Below are 20,086 nucleotides of genomic sequence, written 5' to 3' on the forward strand. Positions count from 1 at the left end.
TAACCGGGTGTTTTTGATGAATCTAACATGGTTAAAATTGAGTTTGAAGTTACAATGGGTTTGTATAGGAAGGGAACACCAAGCCAGGCTGAGAAAGAGCGACTAGGTCAAGACAGACTTGGTCAAGTCAGGCTGAATGTGCGTTCACGTCTTCCCCAGTAGACCATGAGGTCGAGCACAGTTCTATTTCGTCCCTGCTGACCGCCAGAGGCGGTGCTTAAAGCACTGAATAGTTCCTTCGCGCATGCGCATCTCGAGTATTGTATACCAACAATCGTCACTTGTGACCCCTGGATGACCCGGAGGAGACTATATCATCCGGGAATCATCAAGGGATCTTTTCCTTTTTTCTTCTCGCGCGCGAGTTGCAAACATGGTTTGCATCGAGCTGCAATGCATTACTATACAATGCATTGGTGTGCAACCTACCTTATTATTAAAGTCGCTGGTAGCTCCGTGGCCGTACGGTCGGAGTAGCGGGTGTTCGCCCTCCAGGAGCTGCGACTCATTTATCTCCTCCATGAGCGGAGGCTGTTTCACGGGGACGCGTTAGCGTCGGATCTCGTTCACCGTCAATGAGGGTTTGTTTCCCTCTTCGGTCAAAAGGTGGGTCACCGTTGTTAGCGGTAATATCCACACTAAGATGACGTTCAAATTATATTTGTTTGGATCACGACCGGACCTCTGTCGGTAAAGGCTTGCGTGAGCGCCGCCTTACCCCAGCATACGGTTTGTTTGTCTGTGAACGGTAGCGTGAGCTACAAACGCACATGTCATAAACGAGTGTCCTAGTCTCACTCTGCAGCCGCACCGAGGCGCCTGGACATTACCCAACGTTTGCTTTCTTTTTTTTTTATTGTGTGTAGCTTTGTTGTTGTTAGCCTAGCTGGTAGCTACCAGTGGCTCAAGCTTCTTTTATACAGCTATATGTTGTATAGCTTATATTGTTGTGATTAGCCTATTTGGTGCAGGCAGCGTACGCGCTCCCTCCCCCCACCATACAGGTTCTACAGTCCAGATAACAGCAGCGTTCCAGCTAACCGTGACATTCGCGCTCTGGTTATCTGAGAGTTGACAAGATTCTGCTGGAATTAAAGCCTCTGCTGGTGCAGGCAGCATACGCACTCCCTTCCCCCAGCATATGGCCTCTATTTTGAGATAGAGCTACAAGTAATTTGTGGCTCAGGCTCTTATTAACAGCTATTGTGCATAGCTTGTTTGTTTTTTAACCTCTGTCTGCTGACTAGGCAGCGTACGCGCTCCCTTCCTCCAGCATATGGCCTCTATTTTGATGTACAGTAAAGCCATATTTATACATATGTGTATATATATATATATATATATATATATATATATATATATATATATATATATATATATATATATTGTGTAGAGCTTAAAGGGGTAGTTCACCCCCCAAATAACTTTTTTTCTATTGATTACTCACCCCATGGAGCCTTGAATTCATAGATATTTTTTTGTTTTTGTCGCATTCCTTCCTTTATTATTTGATTATAATAAATTTAGCCCCATTGATTCCGGTAGGAGACACAAATGCATTTGTGTCTCCTACCGGAATCAATGGGGACACATTTATTATAATCAAATTATTGGCTTAGGAATGTGACAAAAACAAAAAAATATCTATGAATTCAAGGCTCCAGATGGTCAGTAATCAATAGAAAAAAAGTTATTTTGGGGGTGAACTACCCCTTTAACACATTGACTGCCAAGATATTAAACATAGTTTTCTATCCCCGTGCCGGCGTATAATTACCTCAATCCGATGATATTTGAAACGCCGTGGAACCGACATTGTGTAAAAAAAACACACGGAAAAAGTTTCCTGTGAGTAGACGGAAGGATCTGTGTATCCATGGGAACAACAAGTTTCCAACCGTGATCCGCCATTTTGGAGCTTTGGTCCGCTGAAAACGGGTGGTTTTCAATGGAAAAAAAAGAAACTGAGTTACAGCCGTTTTTCTGAAAATCCCATCATTGGGGCGGATGGAAGTGACGTTTTTTGGAATGACGTCACATCCACATTGTTCTTCTCTGAGAGACGATCGATCATTCCAAAGCTGTGTTAGGTCGCCCCTTGTGGAATTTTCCCCCAAAAATGTAAAAACGAGTTAACTCGATCTAGGCAATCAAGCGATGGATTCTAAAAACGAGTTGACTCGATCTAGGCAATCAATGTGTTAATAGCAGCGTTCACGCTTTGTTAACAGCTATTAGGTATAGCTGTCTTGTTGTTATTAGCCTATCTGGTACGAGCAGCGTATACGCCCTCCCTCCAGCATATGGGCTTTGTGGTGTAGCCGCAAGTAGTTTGTAGCTCAAACTCTTACTAACAGCTATTGTGTATAGCTTTTGTTTATTAACCTCTGTCTGAACAACCTTTTTGGCCGGGGTAGGCAGCGTTAGCGCTCTCCTCCCGGCATTAATGTGTAGTTTACACTAGTGTTTTGGAGGTAACGTTTTGGTCTTTGCTTATGCGGTAAAAGCAAGCATACAAATACTAATAATGCACTTTTCACTGAGATAGATCTCAAAGTGCTACAATAAGCATTAAGAATAATGTTGAGATCACATGCTACTACATAGATAGCAGTGTCCAAACTTGATGGACGGCTATTACAAGCTGATTGGTTGTAAGTAAGTAAACCTCTGCCGGTGGTACAGGTAGCGTGCACGCTCCCTTCCTCCACCATACAGTTTCTAAAGTCGAGCTAGCAGCAGCGTTCTCGCTGGCTCTGATTTTATAATCCACTTACATTTGGATGGATCTCAAGGTGCTACATAAGCATTTGCATTGAGAAAAATATGCACTCGCTGCTACATGGATGGCAGCGTCCAAGCTTTGGCTAACGGCTATTATAAGCCTTTTGTGTTAAAATAAACCTCGGCTGGTGGTACAGGTAGCGTACGCGCTCCCTCCCCCCACCATACAGGTTCTACAGCCCAGTTAACAGCAGCGTTCCAGCTAACCGTGACGTTCGCGCTCTGGTTATCTGAGAGTTGACAAAATTCTGCTGGAATTAAAGCCTCTGCTGGTGCAGGCAGCGTACCCTTCCCCCAGCATACGGCCAATATAGTCTAGCAACCAGTAGCGTTCACGCTCTGGGCTAGTTCTGACTGGTGTGCGTTGGCCGTGCAGAGAAACCGGTACCACCGCAATAGAGAGCTCCCACTTTTGCACCTTGTGTGGGGCTCCTTCAGCCGGATGACGGCCATGACCTTTGCCCTGCGTCCCAGGAAGAAAAGGTCTGACTGCAGCAGACTGTCATCCAGGATGGATCGGCTGTTTGCTGATCGGGCCCAAAGGTGGTCCATGCTCATGGCCTGCCGGCCGATTCCACATCGGAGGACACCGAAGTGCCTACTCCTCCGATACAGCTGACTCCAGAGGGTGAGGTGCTCTCCTTGGCAGCTTCAGCTACACACTTCCATGACTATAAGGAAGAGGCAGAAAGTGGTGCCTCCCAGGCCTCGGAGCCGGGCTCCCACTCCTCAGCTCAGAGTTCACTGGCTGAGACGGGGGACAGCTCCATGCGCACCATCATGCGCATAGCCTTGGAGCACCAACGCCTAGCCATTCCACAGCAGGCGAGTGCCTGCTTCAGGCGCAGGCCGGCCTCCACTGCCTTTGCTGTTCCTCATGCCTGTACCCAAAGGAGCTACAGGCCTGTCTGAGAGACACTCTGCTTATGCTAGGAGCAGTATTTGGTTCAGCTGCATAGGAAGCGCTGGAGCGAACCATCCATGCTGAGCAGACTAGTCTGCAGCTTGCAGGCCTGCGGTGCATGCCTCCCTCCAACAGAGGGGGGGGGCATCAAGGCTGTAGACCCCCTGTCACACCTCAGGGCGTTCTAGTCTACATACTGCCTCGTGACAAAAATTACAGGCGTTTTTTCATCCTGGCTGGGATGTGAAGGGACTCGACAGGTTTAGGAAGGTCATGTCATTTCATATGTTGACCACAGCAGATAGTCTGCAAACCGTCGCCCACAGAGAGCGGTTCACGTCTATAGACCTGAAGGACGCATACTTTCATGTCCCCATTGCCTGTCTGGCAACACTGGCAGTTTTTGTGTCTTGCCTATCAAGGCCGCCACTGGTAGTTCAGGGTGCCACCATTCGGGCTCTCCCTCCCCGAGGGCGTTCACAAGGTGTGTGGCAGTGGCAGTTGCGCCTCTGCAGCCTCAGACATGAGGGCTCTGTATCCAGAAATACAGCACGTCTCCCGTCCCACGTGGCCCATCTGGGACTAGAAGAAAAGTGGCCTAGAACCATCTCAGGCCACAACATTCATTGACGTGGCTTTAAACGCCATGACTATGACAGCCTGTCCGTCCGCTCGTCGGGTGGACGACATCTTAAACATCCTTTCCTTGCCCCAGAGAGGCCACTTGGATGCCAAGCGGCACGGACACAGGAAGATCAGGAGATCACAGCAGTGTCTCCTTGGCCTGGCCCCGCATATCAAGGCAACACCTCGACCGTGTATAATGTAAATAATCAGGGCGGGACCAAGCCCCCCGCCTGATTAGCCTACGGGCAATTTACCTATCAGCAGAGCAGGAAAACCTGCAGACTTTCTCTCCCGTCAAAAGCGTCCATCCGGGAGTGGTGCCTCCATCCAGAGGTGCTGTACACCACCAGGGGCCTCTGCGGCAGAGGGGGACCTCTTCGCCTCAGAGGCGTCGACCCACCCGGTTCTCCCTAGCGGAGACAACCAGCCCTCTGGGCCAAGATGCGCTGGCTCACCCTTGGCCAGAGGCACATATGCATATGCATATGCCTTTCTACTGCTTCCTCTGATACGACCAGCGCCTCAGAGAGTTCTTCAGGAGGGTCACACCATGCCGCTGGTGGCCCCCTTCTAGCCAGGGAGGACTTGGTTTCCTCTGTTGCACAGACTCAGTCGCAGGGCACCATGGCGCCTCCCCGACAGGAGAGGTCGGATCTGGCATCCCAATCCTCGACACCTCCGACTGTGTGGTTGGCTGCCGGAGGGCCCAAACCGCTGCTGAGCAGCCGTGTGGACCCAGTCAGGCATAAATGATAAATGGTGCATTTTATATAGCGCTTTTATCCAAAGTGCTTTACATAGATTGTGCATTACAGGCACACCATCCTGAACGCATGAGCACCATCCACCAGGCTACAGTATGGTAACAGACGGAAGCTGTTTTCCAACTGTTGTATGGGTCAGGGTGAAGACCCAGTGCGTTGCTCTGTGCCTACTTTTCTGGAGCTTCTGCAGTCCCCCTTAGACGAGGGCCGATCTTCTACTCTTAAGAGCGTACATACTAGCAGCAATATCATATTGACGTGCTAGAACCTATAATGGCACAGCCACAGTGGGGAAGCCACGGTCTAGTGTCCCTCTTCCTGAGGGGGACCCTGAGGTTGCATCCCCCAAGAGCCCTGAGAACTCCAGCATGGGATCTCCCATAGTGCTGGATGCGCTATTCAAGCCTCCCTTTGAGCCCCTGGCACAGGCAGTTTAAGTGGGTGTCATGTAAGGCAGCATTTCTCCCGGCCATTACCTCAGCAAAGCGTGTCAGTGAGCTGCACGCCCAGTCTGTCAATGACTTGTGTCTGAGGGGGAACTCAGGCGGCTTGGGCGTCACTCTGTGGCCAAACACAGCGTTCCTCCCTAAAGGTGCTGTCACATTCGCACCTCAACCAGCCTATACGGCTAGCACAGTTTAACCCTCCACCAGGAGAGTGGATGGACAAGCTGGAACTGTTGTGCCCTGAGCGGGCCCTGAGAGCCTATGTTAGACCTACTGCGTGCATTCAGTGGTCAGAACGGCTTTTCCTTTCTTATGGTGGCCCTAACAAAGGTTGCGCTCTCTCCGGACAGCGCCTGTCCCACTTTATTGTGGATGCCATCGATCACGCTATGGGGCGAATAATCGTCCCCGGCCATCTGGTGTAAGGTGCCACTCTACCAGGAGTGTCCTCATCATGGGCTACCCTGAGAGGGGTACCCCTGGAAGATATCTGTGCCGTGGCCCCACGGGCATCACCGGCACGTTCCCCAGGTTCTATTGGGTAAACGTTGCCACTCCCCACCATTGGGCGTGGTCCTCTTACAAGAGTCCTCTGATTCTACTCTTTGAGTTTTGTAATCAGGATCGTGACTCGTCTGGTATAAGTCATTCAGTGCTTTAAGCACCGCCTCTGGCGGTCAGCAGGGACGAAATAGAACGATAGTTACGGATGTAACTACGGTTCTATGAGTCCCGAATGACCGCCAGAGCGCTCTGTCACTCAGAATCCTCGTGTTCTCGCGAGAAGATTCTATAGGAAAAGATCCCTTGATGATTCCCGGATGATATAGTCTCCTCCGGGTCATCCAGGGGTCACAAGTGACGATTGTTGGTATACAATACTCGAGATGCGCATGCGCGAAGGAACTATTCAGTGCTTTAAGCACCGCCTCTGACGGTCATTCGGGACTCATAGAACCGTATTTACATCCGTAACTATCGATTTATTCAACAGCCCACAAGTTTAATCACAGATTTACTGATCCTGAAATGGAGAAGAAGCTCTTACGTGGAAGTAAGCTTATAAAATAAATACTGCTGCTGTGATTCAGGCGGTGAAACCGAGTATACCTTTGTCAATCTGACTGGTTTTCCAATCTCACTGTGACAGATCTATGTCATCACATTGTATGTTTTAGTTTGACAGAAAGTAATTAGACTTGTTTTTTTAGGGGCTTTTGATGTAAGAATACACAAAATAAATCTTTGTTTTTTTGGCCAACTATTGTTAGGTATGTCCATATTATGACCACGGATTTGCTTTAAAAGTGTTAAAATGTATTTTTCATTTCACCACGTCTTTAATGTTAGTTCATGTTATTAACACATCGACCGCCAGAGGTTAATCTCATAATGTACTCACCAGTGCCAAGGTGTTTTTGTTGTTTTTTTGTTTTTTTCATGTCGCCATAGATCTTGTTAAAATCCTTAAGATTGAGCCGTACACGGACTGTTTACATCCGCGACATCCCACTGTATCTCCCAGTGAAGACCACGTGTCAAACGGGGTATCCATGTTGTAGTTAGAGCGGATTACGTTAAACAGTGAAATGCGAGGAGAAAAAACTACAGGAAGAGAATTGAGTTTCAGTTTCGTCTGTAGAACGAGAGCGGACGTGATCGTCAAAACCGGATCCCAAATAATTCTATTTCCGGTCATCAAACCGGAAACGGAAGTGGATCAAAAAAATTCCGAAAGTGAACCCGGAAATGTTTAGCGCGAAAAGACCGTGGACCGTAGGGCTACGGTCTCGGCGCTTAACAGTTGGATTTAACGGACCGTAGGACTACGTTCTTGGCGGTTAATGTGTTAAGGATTCTTCAGCAGGAATATATGAGTCATTAACAGAGTGTTGTGTGATTGTTATGATTCCAGAAGTGACGACCAGAGACAGACACCAGAGTCTCCAGAACACAGTGAACCAGACTCCCAGACAAAGTAAGTAACTGTAAACTTTAATTCATGTTAGATTAAGGAGTTTCCATCAGGAATGTACTGTGAGGTTTACTGATTGTGTACATGGAGGAGGAATGGAAGGGTGGGGGTCCACAATAATGGTTTACATGGAGGAATGGAAGGGTGGGGGTCCACAATAATGGTTTACATGGAGGAATGGAAGGGTGGGGGTCCACAATAATGGTTTACATGGAGGAATGAAAGGGTGGGGGTCCACAATAATGGTTTACATGGAGGAATGAAAGGGTGGGGGTCCACACTAATTGTAGATCGGCTGTAGGTGTGAAAGTGAAAATAGAGTTGTAAAGTACGTTTGACTAATTCTAGAGGGTTTAAGTGGTTCAGATTAAACTATTATGTTTCCTAAATTATATTGAATTTCATGATTTGAAAAATAAAAGGACAAACGAACAAGCTCTGAAGATCAAGCCTAGTTTTGTATCAATCTATTAGAATAGATCACTCCAACAGGCACAGTAATTAAAAGTGACATCTGGTCTGGACCAGCTTCACAGAATACATCTCCATGGTAACGAATGTAGCATTGACTTCATGAAACCAAGTCATGGATAAACATATCAGGACAACTGACTCAGTTCATCTGGAGAGATAACTCAGCTTTCATTAAACTGATTCATAGTAGTGGTGCACGATAAGTATCGGCCCGATAATTATCGGTCCGATATCAGGAATTATGACGTCATCCCGATAAAACCGATAACAACAATTATAGCTCCGATAATATATTATGATTGTTTTGTCAGCTGTGATCTGCATGGACTCTCTCGGTTAGACACCGTTGTGTGGAGAAGTACAACTCTCTCGGTTAGACACCGTTGTGTGGAGAAGTACAACTCTCTCGGTTAGACACCGTTGTGTGGAGAAGTACAACTCTCTCGTTTAGACACCGTTGTGTGGAGAAGTACAACTCTCTCGGTTAGACACCGTTGTGTGGAGAAGTACAACTCTCTCGGTTAGACACCGTTGTGTGGAGAAGTATATCACACTCTCGCATACCGTTGCTGCAATCCCCGGCCAGTCGCCCCAAAACACACTCTTCCCGGGACTAATCCAGCGACCTCGGAACGGCCACCTCCGCAGAAAAAAATGGGGCGTCAGGTATGTTTATATCACCACCAGTCAGTCAATCAATGCAATTTGTAATGTGAGTTCGCTACCCACGAGCATTAGTGAGTTAGTTAGGAAGGGGGTGAGGACGGCCCGGGAGGGTGATTATCTCGCAGCGCCATTATTTATTATTTTATTATCTTGCAAAAAAAGGCAGTGTCTGTAAAATAAAGAAAAGTTGGATGGGTGTGTTTTGCCAAACTGCTACTCTGCTTCAACTTCACTTCATCTCCTAGTGAGCCTGTTATCTTAGTCATGAAAAATAATATCCTTTGGAACTTCCATTATGGAAGTGATCTGTTTTACAATTCTTCGTTGTAAACTAGTTTGGTCAGTGAGACAGGAGAGAGTGAGACAGGTGCACGGGAGCAGAAAGACAGTCTTGTCTCATCATCTCTGTTCATTGACAGCGTGCCGTCACGTTACTATAGTAACCCAACACCGGCACTGCACGTGTTGCAGCCTCGTTGTACGACGTCGTGCACCGAAAATGGCAGATCTACAAGCTCACAATGCGTTGCGGACGCAAAGCATTGTGAGCTTGTAGATCTGCTATTTTCGACACACGACCCGCTGTATAAATCTAGCTTGTATGTACAACTGGCTGCAGTCATAAATCTGCATTATGATTCAAACAGACTGTAACATCCAAATCGTTGGTTCTTGAATTATTTTTTTGTTTCAGTGTACCACACTGGCTGCTGTTATAATATCTGCATTACTGTTCAAGAAGAATGTAACAAACACAGTATAAGTAAAATGATGATGTCATGATATACTGTATTTGGTTAGGTCAAAGCTATGTTAAATCCACCTTTGCCCACTAGTATTTCTTACCATAAGGTGTGCTAATACTACAGATTCATATACATTTTAAATATATATATCTATGATTTTTAATATATGTATATATTTGTATTTATCGGTTATCGGTATCGGTCTTGAGAAGCAGGAAGTTATCGATATCGGTATCGGTTTAAAAAAAATTATATCGTGCACCTCTAATTCATAGCTACAGTAAGTCATGATACATTTATCCAGAATAGCTGATAAATACCGGGTTAATCTGCCATCTAGGTTTCATGAAACAGTTCCGTGGTTAGAGCTGACCACACACACACACACATACATACGTACGTACATACATACATACAGACACAGAGACATGCATACATACGTACACACACTATATTAACTAATTTAGTTGGGGACCCCCTGCCAACCTACTCAAGGACCACACTTTGAGAAACACTGTATAACTGCATGACAGATCATTCATGCTACTTTCCACTAATATAACCTGGCTTAAAGTAAATAACTTAAAGGGACTACACCATGAATTTAAAAAAAAAAAATATATATTTAATATCATATTGTTTATGTCCCTCAAACGTTTTTCAAAAGCCTCAGATATACTCATTCCAACTAACTTCTCTCTGGCTTATAAAGTACTTGCAAGTACCTGCAATACCACATTGTCCTGTTTGGCACGGGGCGCTATTGAGCCAGTTTGTATGCATGTTATCTCCTGGTTCTGTGTGGAAAAAGTAAAAAAAAAAATATATATTCCACTTTCAAACATGTCTACTCAGTCTTCTGTGTTTCACCCAGACGCTTTTCAAGTTGCTTGATTCACTTGCTTGATAACCATGTTAGACTCATCGAAAACACCCGTCCTTGGTTCTGGTGAGTGACTTTTTTGCTGCACTCCCTCATGGAGCTACTTGCGGATTATACTAGGGTCAGTCCACCCTAGGTGGACACGCACTGACCTTTTGCACCTTAATCCCATGTATAACGCACTGACTTTTTTTTGTCTTTTTTATTGTGCTCTTTTTTCTCTAAGCACCTTAACGTCCATATGTATATCATGCACAGTATAAGTATAACATGCACAGTATACATACATTGCTGCTATGCTCAGGCACCTTAGTTTTTTATTATCTCAGGTACTTTGTAAATATGTAGATAACTTGTCTGGCCTTCTGTTGCTCTCTTGTTTTGATCTCCTTCCCACTTGCCCCCCACCCCCCTCTTCTTCTCCCCCCCCCCCTCTTCTTTCTATGGAAATTAACGTTGCGATGGGAACGATGTACAAAAACGAATTTCACCCACTTCTTTACCTTGTAAACCTGTGATGTGACAATAAAACTGATTCTGATTCTGATATTTAAGTGCGCCTGCCATGTAATGGCAAAACACTTATTGTAATCCGCCCATACTTATTAATGTTGCCACAACATTTCGTCGCACGGTTTACACTACCGCCACAATATATACATCAAAACGTGCGGCTTGGCCGGGAATGATGTGCTCGGAAATACATTTTCTTTACGCGTTACCATTGCGACGTTATTCGCAAAAAACTACGAAACCGCGCTTTTGGCCGCATGCGGCGCGCCAAATGCTACTCCTCCCACATGGTTTACACGTCAGTGTCAATGTATACATCAAAACGTAAGGAACGACCGGGCCAACCAGGCTATTACCTTTCTCGCCGTTTCGTGTTACCGCGGCGACGTAATCGGCAAAACCACGTAGCCACGGCCCCTTTTCAGTCCCACATTCAGACTCATGTTAAATAATCAGCCTTCATCATCATCATCCTCTTCTAGGTGGCCTTTCTTATGAACCTTTCACATTGAAATGGACCCGGATCTCTTCTCCTCTCATCGGCCACACGGCCAACTGGTTATCAAAGAGGGGTCCGGGGACCCCCAACCACGTAGCCACGCCCCCTTTTAGTCTCCCATTCAAACCCATGTTAACGGTTACAGATCCGGTTAAGAGTGCAGGTTGGTGTGCAAAATGCTCCGAAACTTTGCGCACCCCCCCTAAGTGGGGGTCTGCCAACAAATGCATCAGACCCAAAAGTGGATTTATTCACTTCCGGTTTTGAAAAGTGCCCAAAATGCTCCGAAACTTTGCCTACCCCCCCTAAATGGGGGTCTGCGAACAAATGCATCAGACCTAGTCTCGTGTGGCCAGACTGTTGCCTCCCACAATTTTCAAATGTTTATATTAGTCTGGGACTCGGAAGCTCTGATCATGATTAGAATATAAACCGGATGTGAAGCTTCCTCCCCACTTCCGTTTCGTCTTTACAGTCGCGCAAATTTATCCGACTATAAATCAAAATCATTTAAGTATATTTAGCTTGCTGCTTAGCAGAAATGGAAATTAAAAAAGAAAATGTATAGATATTTTAAAATATATTTTCGTGAACGGAAGTGCCAGTTTCCTCAATCGGATTTTGGGAGTTGTAGTTCCAGACTCTATATAGCATTCGGAGATTGTGGAATAGTTGTCTGGCTACGCGAGACTACATCAGACCCAAAAGTGGATTTATTCACTTCCGGTTTTGAAAAGTGCCCAAAATGCTCAGAAACTTCGCCTACCCCCCCTAAATAGGGGTCTGCAAACAAATGCATCAGACCCAAAAGTGGATTTATTCACTTCCGGTTTTGAAAAGTGCCCGAAATGCTCCGAAACTTCGCCTACCCCCCCTAAATAGGGGTCTGCAAACAAATGCATCAGACCCAAAAGTGGATATATTCACTTCCGGTTTTGAAAATTGCCCAAAATGCTCCCAAACCAAAATGGGGGTCTGCGAACAAATATATAATGCTCAGTTTTTGCCTCAGACCACCAGAAGTGGATGAAACAAGCACTTGAAACCATTTGAGTAATTGTTTATATATAACAAAACAAATATTAGATTGTTTTCAAACATTCTTTTAGATGCTCAATTTTTCGCCTTTTTTATTTTCCTTTTTTAGGTTTCGGTTTATTTTTTATTCATTTTTTTAATTAATTTTTTGCTGCTTTTTTTGCTGCTTTTTTTGCTGCTTTTTTTGCTGCTTTTTTAAATATTCCACCAAAATGGACCACCCAAAAACCTGTTAACTCATTCAGTGCCAAAAATATTTCTGGCTATATCACCCCTGTGCCAAGGCCAAAAATACATTGTAAAAAAAAAGTGCTTTGGAGCCGAGATACAGCCTTTTCAGTTAAAAAGTTAAACAAGAAGTGAATGGAGCAGCAAATCTTCAAATCATCATATCTTGGGTTCTGAACCTTTTTTTTCAAAAAAAAAAAAAAAAAAAAAAAAAAGATTTTTTTTTTAGTTTTTTTTTTTTTTTTTTTTCCATGACGTCTCAGACGTCATTGGCACTCTGGGCTTATGAAAAACGTGACGTCTGCGACGTCATTGGCACTCAATGAGTTAATAGCACCATTCAGGCCATTTGGAGTCGATTGGTGGTACTTTGTAGTGACACTATCTCCAGCCAGCTGCAGGCACACTTACATTTTCTTAGGACATTTGTTTCTAGTCTCTTTTCTAATGCATAAGGGGGCCATGTTTTTTCAATTACTTTTTTTCAATTATTTTGTATATATGTTTTCGAAAATAGAAAAAAAGTATACAAAATGAAATAAAATTAATTGAATAATATATATTATTAAATTAAATAAAGAATGACAAAGTGGTAAGACTGTAGAACTACGGGCTAGAGTCTTTTTTAGTGGTCCACGTTAGATTGGCTCCTCCAGCACACCGTTGAAAAAACACGTGTTTCGGGCACGTGATCACACAAACACGTCACACAAAAGAGTCCAAGCCGTGCGTAACGGTGTCCACCGCCATCACAAACCGAAACAGAGTGAACACATTCTAGCTCTGGGAGACAGGATCTTACCATGAGCGGCGGAGGCGTGCGTCCGTGAGATTCTCAAGCTCGTATGTACACACGCGCGCGGGTGATGATCTTTTCTCCAGGATGTTGGTGTGCGAAAGCGCTTCATAGACAGCCCGTTGATCCAAGACGAGAAAAAACAAAACAAGACTGTAGTATCACCCCTCTGTGTCAGAGGAGAGATGGGCGACACAAAACAAAAAGCCGATCCACAAGTGCCAGCCCAGGATCATCAACCCTCGGCGAGGAAAACGAGCGGGGGACCCCCTCCCCCGTTGAACCGAACGGTGGACCCCCTCCCCCTCCCCTGTCGTCCCTCAACAGACGGAGGAATTGACAGAGTGATCCGTGTGTGTGTGTGTGTGTGTGTGCGTGTGTGCAAATAGCCTGCACACACACTGCTGTGTGGACTATTAGTCAACTTTGGTTAGAGATAGCATAGTAAATATCTTACTTTGTTTTCTTAGACCTGGTTGCTTGTTTCTCTAGCAAAATATCTGGCATCTATTGGAATTTGCAGGTTTTGACGTCACTGCTAGGTCAGTGGTTCTCAACCCCTGGGTCGGGACCACAACGGAGCTCGTTGTGAGCTTGTAGATCTGCTTTTTTCACAATATTTATCTGTGGAACCAGTCAAACAGAATGGGGATCCCCAGTTCAAATATGATTATTTTGGGGGGGGTCACAGCCTGAAAAGGTTGAGAACCACTGCATAGATTAGATGGGTCCATTTGTTTGCAATGTTTGTAAACAGAGACATATCACTGTGTGAGAGAGAGACAGACAGACAGAGGGGAGGAAGAGAGGAAGAAGAAGAAGAAAAGAGGGCTAGCTTGTAGATCTGTTATTTTCACAATATGTATCTGTGGAACTGAGTTGTAAATGTGAGACAGACAGACAGACAGACAGACAGAGGGGAGGAAGAAGAAGAACAGAGGGCTTGATATTTTCACAATATTTATCTGTGGAACCGAGTCAAACAAAATGGGGGTCCACAGTTCAAATATGATTATTTTGGGGGGTCACGGCCTGAAAAGGTTGAGAACCACTGCATAGATTATTGAATCAGATCCATTTGGTTCCATTTGTGTACTATGAGTGGCACATGAGAGACAGACAGACAGAGAGACAGACAGACAGATGGGAGGAAGAGAGGAAGAAGAAGAAGAGAGGGCTTGTAGATTTGCTATTTTCACAATATTTATCTGTGGAACCGAGTCAAACTGTTCAAATATGATTATTTTGGGGAGTCACGCCCTGGCATCCCTTATTTTTATTTATTTATTTTCACAAATTGTCATAAATGGCATAAAAGGAAAAAAAGCTGATCTACAAGCTCAGTAAAAGCTGTGCCCATTGGTGTGGCTTGGGCACAAAAGGTTTGAAAACCACTGCAGTATAGAATATAGGACTGGAAAATAAGTGTTCTCATGAAGCTCTCGATGAACTTTGAATTATTATTATTATTATTTATTATTTGATGTATATAACTTAAGTTGAAAGATGTTGTTTGAAATGAGCTGAAATAGTCACTTCAGTCAGTTTGGAGTCAAACAGAGCGATAAATGTACAATCAAAAGCAGTTTATAATATTTTTATATATTTAAGTTTTATATAAACAAGTATTGTTTACATGACTGATGTCAATGAAGGCGCAAAATAAATGTCAAACACAATAATTTTATGCCTCTAAATGTGTGTCATTCACTAAAATGCTCATAACTCTGATTCTAAAGAAAAAGGGCTGTTTTTGCTGAAAACCAAGCTGTATTCAACTTCCTCTAGCTAAAAAGTGGAACATGCTATCAACTCAGATGAAAGAAGCGATTCTAATCGTTGTTTTGAGATATTCCATGTGTTCATAGTCATAGCACAATATATTCTCTGGGTCCTCAAAGATTTGTCAAAATGGTCAAAATGTCTGGCAGTGGGAGCAGCCTGTTCTAAAAAAAACTTTTTGTATCGTGATGATTCTGGAGGTGAATGTATGATCCAGACACTGATAATTTTTATATTGTGATGATTTCAGAGGTGAATGTATGATAGTCTTTGTATTGTGATGATTCTGGAGGTGAATGTATGATCCAGACACTGATACTTTTTATATTGTTATGATTCCAGAGCTGACAACCAGAGACCAGCATCTCCTACACAAAGCTATGTGTCTATGATGAGTGGCACAACGAGTGGCATCTACTCTTATGACATCAGTGATGAACCTGGACCTTCACACTCAAAGTAAGATCACTGATCAGGAAACTCAATGTTGTGATAGAATCCCCTTAGATTAAGTTAGAACCCTGGGGGCCCGTTTTACAAAGGCAGAATTAAATCATCCTGGCTGTAAGATAAATCCAGGTTTGACCAAGTCTACTCAGTGCAGCCTGGTTTATTCTATTCCACGAACACCAAGCCAACTGAGAAGGTAGGTTAAGACTTTGACAGGGGCCTGTTTGGAATTTCAGTCTCCTTGTATGGCGATTATCAACAAACTTATTCAGTCACCGAGAGGCTAAATCGCGGGAAACGTTTACTTGCCAGACTCGCTAGTTGTCAAGAATTCACTGTTCCAGGGTACAGTGAATCATAGCAATGATAGCATAGGGTTGCGTTATACCGTGCGGTCAGCAAAGTTGGACTTCCCCCATTCACCCCCTCTCCATTTCATTCATAAAAACCGCAGGTGAACAGCTGACTTTACTACCACTGCCTAGCTGACGTATCACCAACACCACGTGACCTCTTTGTGAATGACATGAACAATGAATCAATTAAAAACCATAACAGCCCATCATAGCTGCCTATACCTGTCACCAACATTCCTGAAGGTGTTTTTTAGGGCAGTTTTGAAAGTGAGTAGGGTTTTACACTCCTTTACTCCTTTTGGTAGGGCATTCCACATTTTTGTTGCATAGCATGAGAACGAGTTCCCTTGTTCGGCCAAATCTGGGTTGAACATGATCAGTGGAGCTGCCTCTGGTGTTGTGATTGTGGACCCAATGTGGTTGTAAATCTTGTAGACCAGGCCCATTGCAAGTTTTCGTACGCTGTCCTCAACCCTGAGCCATCCGACCCTAGCAAAATGAGCAGGGGTTGTATGTTTGAGGCCAAGAAGTAGCCTTACCGTTTGTTTTGGGATGTCTGGAGCCTTATTTTTAAGGCATTGGTGGTGTTGTGATACCATGAGGAGCAAGCATAGACGAAGTGACATTGGATGAGGGCTCATGTAAGAATCCTCAAGGTATTCATACTGACTAAGGAGGAAATCCTATACAGAAAATGTGTTCTTTGATTGACCTTTTTGATGACAGGGTTCCGTTCACTTCCACCACCTCTTCCCTCTCCTCCAGATAGGATCTCATCCAGCTCGCCGACGTATCATCAAAACCTATTGCTTTGAGCTTAACATCCATAATTGTGTGATTAACGTTGTCAAAGGCCTTCTGGAGGTCCAGCATGACCATGCTGCAATATTTGCCCTTGTCGACATCTTGTTTGATATATAGTTGTTCAAATAAAGAAGGCATGTGTCAGTGGAGTGGGATTTTCTGACGCCAGATTGGAATTTGTAAATTATTATTTGTAAATTTGTATCCGCAAGATACTTATCAACCTGTTCATAAACTATATTTTCCATGACTTTCGAGATGGAGCTAAGAATAGAAATAGGGCGGTAGTTGCCGGGGTCTAATTTGCTCCCTTTTTTGTACAGAGGGGTTACTCTTGCTATTTTAAAGGAGAGGTTTAATGGGGAGGTTTATTATGTGGGTGATTGGAGCAATGGAAGCGGCTTTCGGAGTCATTTGGAAATTTGGAGGGAATATTGTCGAGACCTGTGGCTCTGTGTTGTTGTAGTGCACTCAATCTTTTAAACACCTCCTTTGTCACCATGGTGACTTTAAAATCATCTTTGCGTACACCAAGGTTTTCATAGAAAGCTTGGGAGTGCTCTTCACCATAGCACCCGGAGTGTTCGGGCAGATTGTTAGCCAGTGTTGTGGCTATGGTTGTAAAGAAGATGTTAAAGATTTTAACCACTTCCCGCTTTGCTGTAATGAGAGAGTCATTCATCTCACACACACACACAGCTGACCACTAGAGCTGACCACTGACACACACGCACGCACGTGTGCGCGCACACTCACACACACACACACACACACAAACACTATATTAACTAATTTAGCTGGGGACCCCCTGCAACCTACTCAAGGACCCCCGGGGGGGCCCGGACCACACCTTGAGAAACACTGTATAACTGCATGACAGATCATTCATGCTACTTTCCACTAATATAACCTAGCTTAAAGTAAATAACTTAAAATACACACATTAAAATAATATTTCACTTTCAAACATGTCTGAGGTCATTTAAACGTCTACTCAGTCTTCTGTGTTTCACCCAGACACTTTTCAAGTTGCTTGATTCACTTGCTTGATAACCATGTTAGACTCATCGAAAACACCTGTCCTTGGTTCTGGTGAGTGATATTATCTGAATGATTTCAGAGGTGAATGTATGATAGTTTTTGTATTGTGATGATTCTGGAGGTGAATGTATGATCCAGACACTGATACTTTTTATATTGTTATGATTCCAGAGCTGACAACCAGAGACCAGCATCTCCTACACAAAGCTATGTGTCTATGATGAGTGGCACAACGAGTGGCATCTACTCTTGTGACATCAGTGATGAACCTGGACCTTCACACTCAAAGTAAGATCACTGATCAGGAAACTCAATGTTGTGATAGAATCCTCTTACATTTAGTTAGAACCCTGGGGGTCCGTTTCACAAAGGCAGAATTAAATCATCCTGGATGTAAGATAAATCCAGGTTTGACCAAGTCTACTCAGTGCAGCCTGGTTTATTCTATTCCACGAACACCAAGCCAACTGAGAAGGAGTGACTAAGTCGAGCCAGGTTAGTCAGCGCTGTTAACAAAAAAATGTGGACACGGCTGACAAAAGCGCCACATTTTTTCTACATGCTCTCCATCACCATAAGTTTCATTTTGGAAGGGGAGCCACGTCATCAAGATGGCAGAAGGCGGCCATCTTGGATTTCAAAGATGTCCATGTAATATCTATAAGTGCCAATATCTCGGCTTCAAAGCCACTTAGAAGGTCAATCTTGGTGTCAAAATATAAATTTTCTGGGTCAAGGAATGCAATAAAGCTATTGAGAATACCACTAGATGTTTATTTGTGCCAAGATCAAATAAATATGGTCATTCTAGCAACATATTTACATAATTTTCAACTCGGTTAGCAGTCAGACACATGGAGCATGAAGTGAATTGACATTCAAATTATCTGTCACATTGACAACTGCAAAGATCTGTGCAATTCCAGTGTGCCTTCTTGCATGAGCACCTTGCACCACAACCACGTTTACAACCGCACTTGACCAGTTCATTGCAGGCTTTTGACGCCATCGGTAGAATGCTCCACACAGGAAGCCAGACCTGGTTGTTGTCATCCAATGTCCATCTCCATCCTTCTGGACTGGGTGTCGGCTGCTGGGCCAGTTCAGACGTGGCCCAGATCCCAGATTGGTAGGCAACTCGCTTCACGTGTTGCAACAGTGAATCTTGCGTTGGTGGAATGTGTTCCATCGTTTTGTTCTTCTGGCAGAACAACTCTCGCCGTGCTTCATTGACAGATTCCAAATCACTTGTCTTATCATACATGATGACTGTGAAACGCTCAAGAAGCTGAAAGTGTTGGGCATCTATGGTCACTGAAGTGTATGGATTTTCTGCTATGTAGTTGAAGGCCTGGGTGACCTCAGGGTAGGACTTCCACGCCACCCATGCTGACTTCTTCCCTTTCCCGCAGAATGCTGATGTTGTGTCACAGCCTGTGTAACAGTGGAAGATGGGAAGTGCTGTGAACTTGTCTTTGCCCAGAGCATGGCAGATGGTGTTTATATGAACATAGGTGTAGTTCTTGCCAGTGCCAAAAGCAACCCAGATGTCTGCAGCTGGATACTTGGTGAGCAGGGCATGGAACTTGCCGATGAGGATAACGACAACATCCGTATCCACAGTGCGTATCAAGCAGGTAGAAAAGCCATGTTCCAGGGCATCAAGCAGGTGAATCACTATCCTGGTGTCGGCCTCTTCGTGGTTACATGGCAGCATGGAGTGGCTGGTGTCTGTGCCGACCACTGTGATGCCAGATGTGATGAAGACCAGCTTGCCCTCTGGCCAGGCGGTGGATGCAATCTTCCCAGAGAGAAAGGTAAAGAGTTCCTGCTGGTTTATAGGATCACGCAGGAAATCTGGCCAATTCCCCGGCAGCTTGTTCTGACCAGCCACCTTGCGTCGTATCCCTTTGCCTCGCTTCTCCCTTGTTGACTCTTTTATGCTGCTGGTGATGTAAGTATCCCAGACCACATCAACTCTTTTGGAGATCTCCAGGTGTTTGGGCAAAAACGTAGTATAGAAAACAGAATAGAGGTCAGTAAGGTTTTGAGATGCTTTTTTGAGAAGATTTTGAACAATGCTTGAGAGCTTGGGTAAACACAAGGCAATCTAGCAAGAGACTGGTGAGAGACTGAGGCTTAAGTACTGTAGGCATGATTGCAGGTGAGTGAATGCAGGTGGTCACACTGGCAGGAACCAGATCCAGACACACCCACACCCTTGGGGACTAACAGGACACAGGTGGAGATAACTAACAATCACAGGGAGGAGAGACAAGGCAGGTAAACAGTAACTAGGTAGACAGGAAA

At 44.5% G+C, this 20,086-nt stretch overlaps 1 protein-coding gene across 1 annotated transcript in view; it reads left to right on the top strand.

The window, feature by feature from the left end:
* Nucleotides 1–18,068, top strand: part of LOC308103084 (uncharacterized protein) — a gene marked incomplete at its 3' end in the record, with an annotated part of 45,741 nt that extends 27,673 nt beyond the window's left edge. The window contains exons 10-12 of the mRNA XM_080452933.1: nucleotides 7,441–7,503; nucleotides 15,468–15,584; nucleotides 17,948–18,068. Coding sequence (XP_080309059.1) covers nucleotides 7,441–7,503; nucleotides 15,468–15,584; nucleotides 17,948–18,068 — 301 coding nt within the window. The remainder of the gene's footprint in view (nucleotides 1–7,440; nucleotides 7,504–15,467; nucleotides 15,585–17,947) is intronic.
* Nucleotides 18,069–20,086: the final 2,018 nt, after the last annotated feature.

The sequence above is a fragment of the Gymnoscopelus braueri genome, assembly GCF_963280865.1.
Source record: "Gymnoscopelus braueri genome assembly, chromosome: 16".
Lineage (NCBI taxonomy): Eukaryota > Metazoa > Chordata > Actinopteri > Myctophiformes > Myctophidae > Gymnoscopelus > Gymnoscopelus braueri.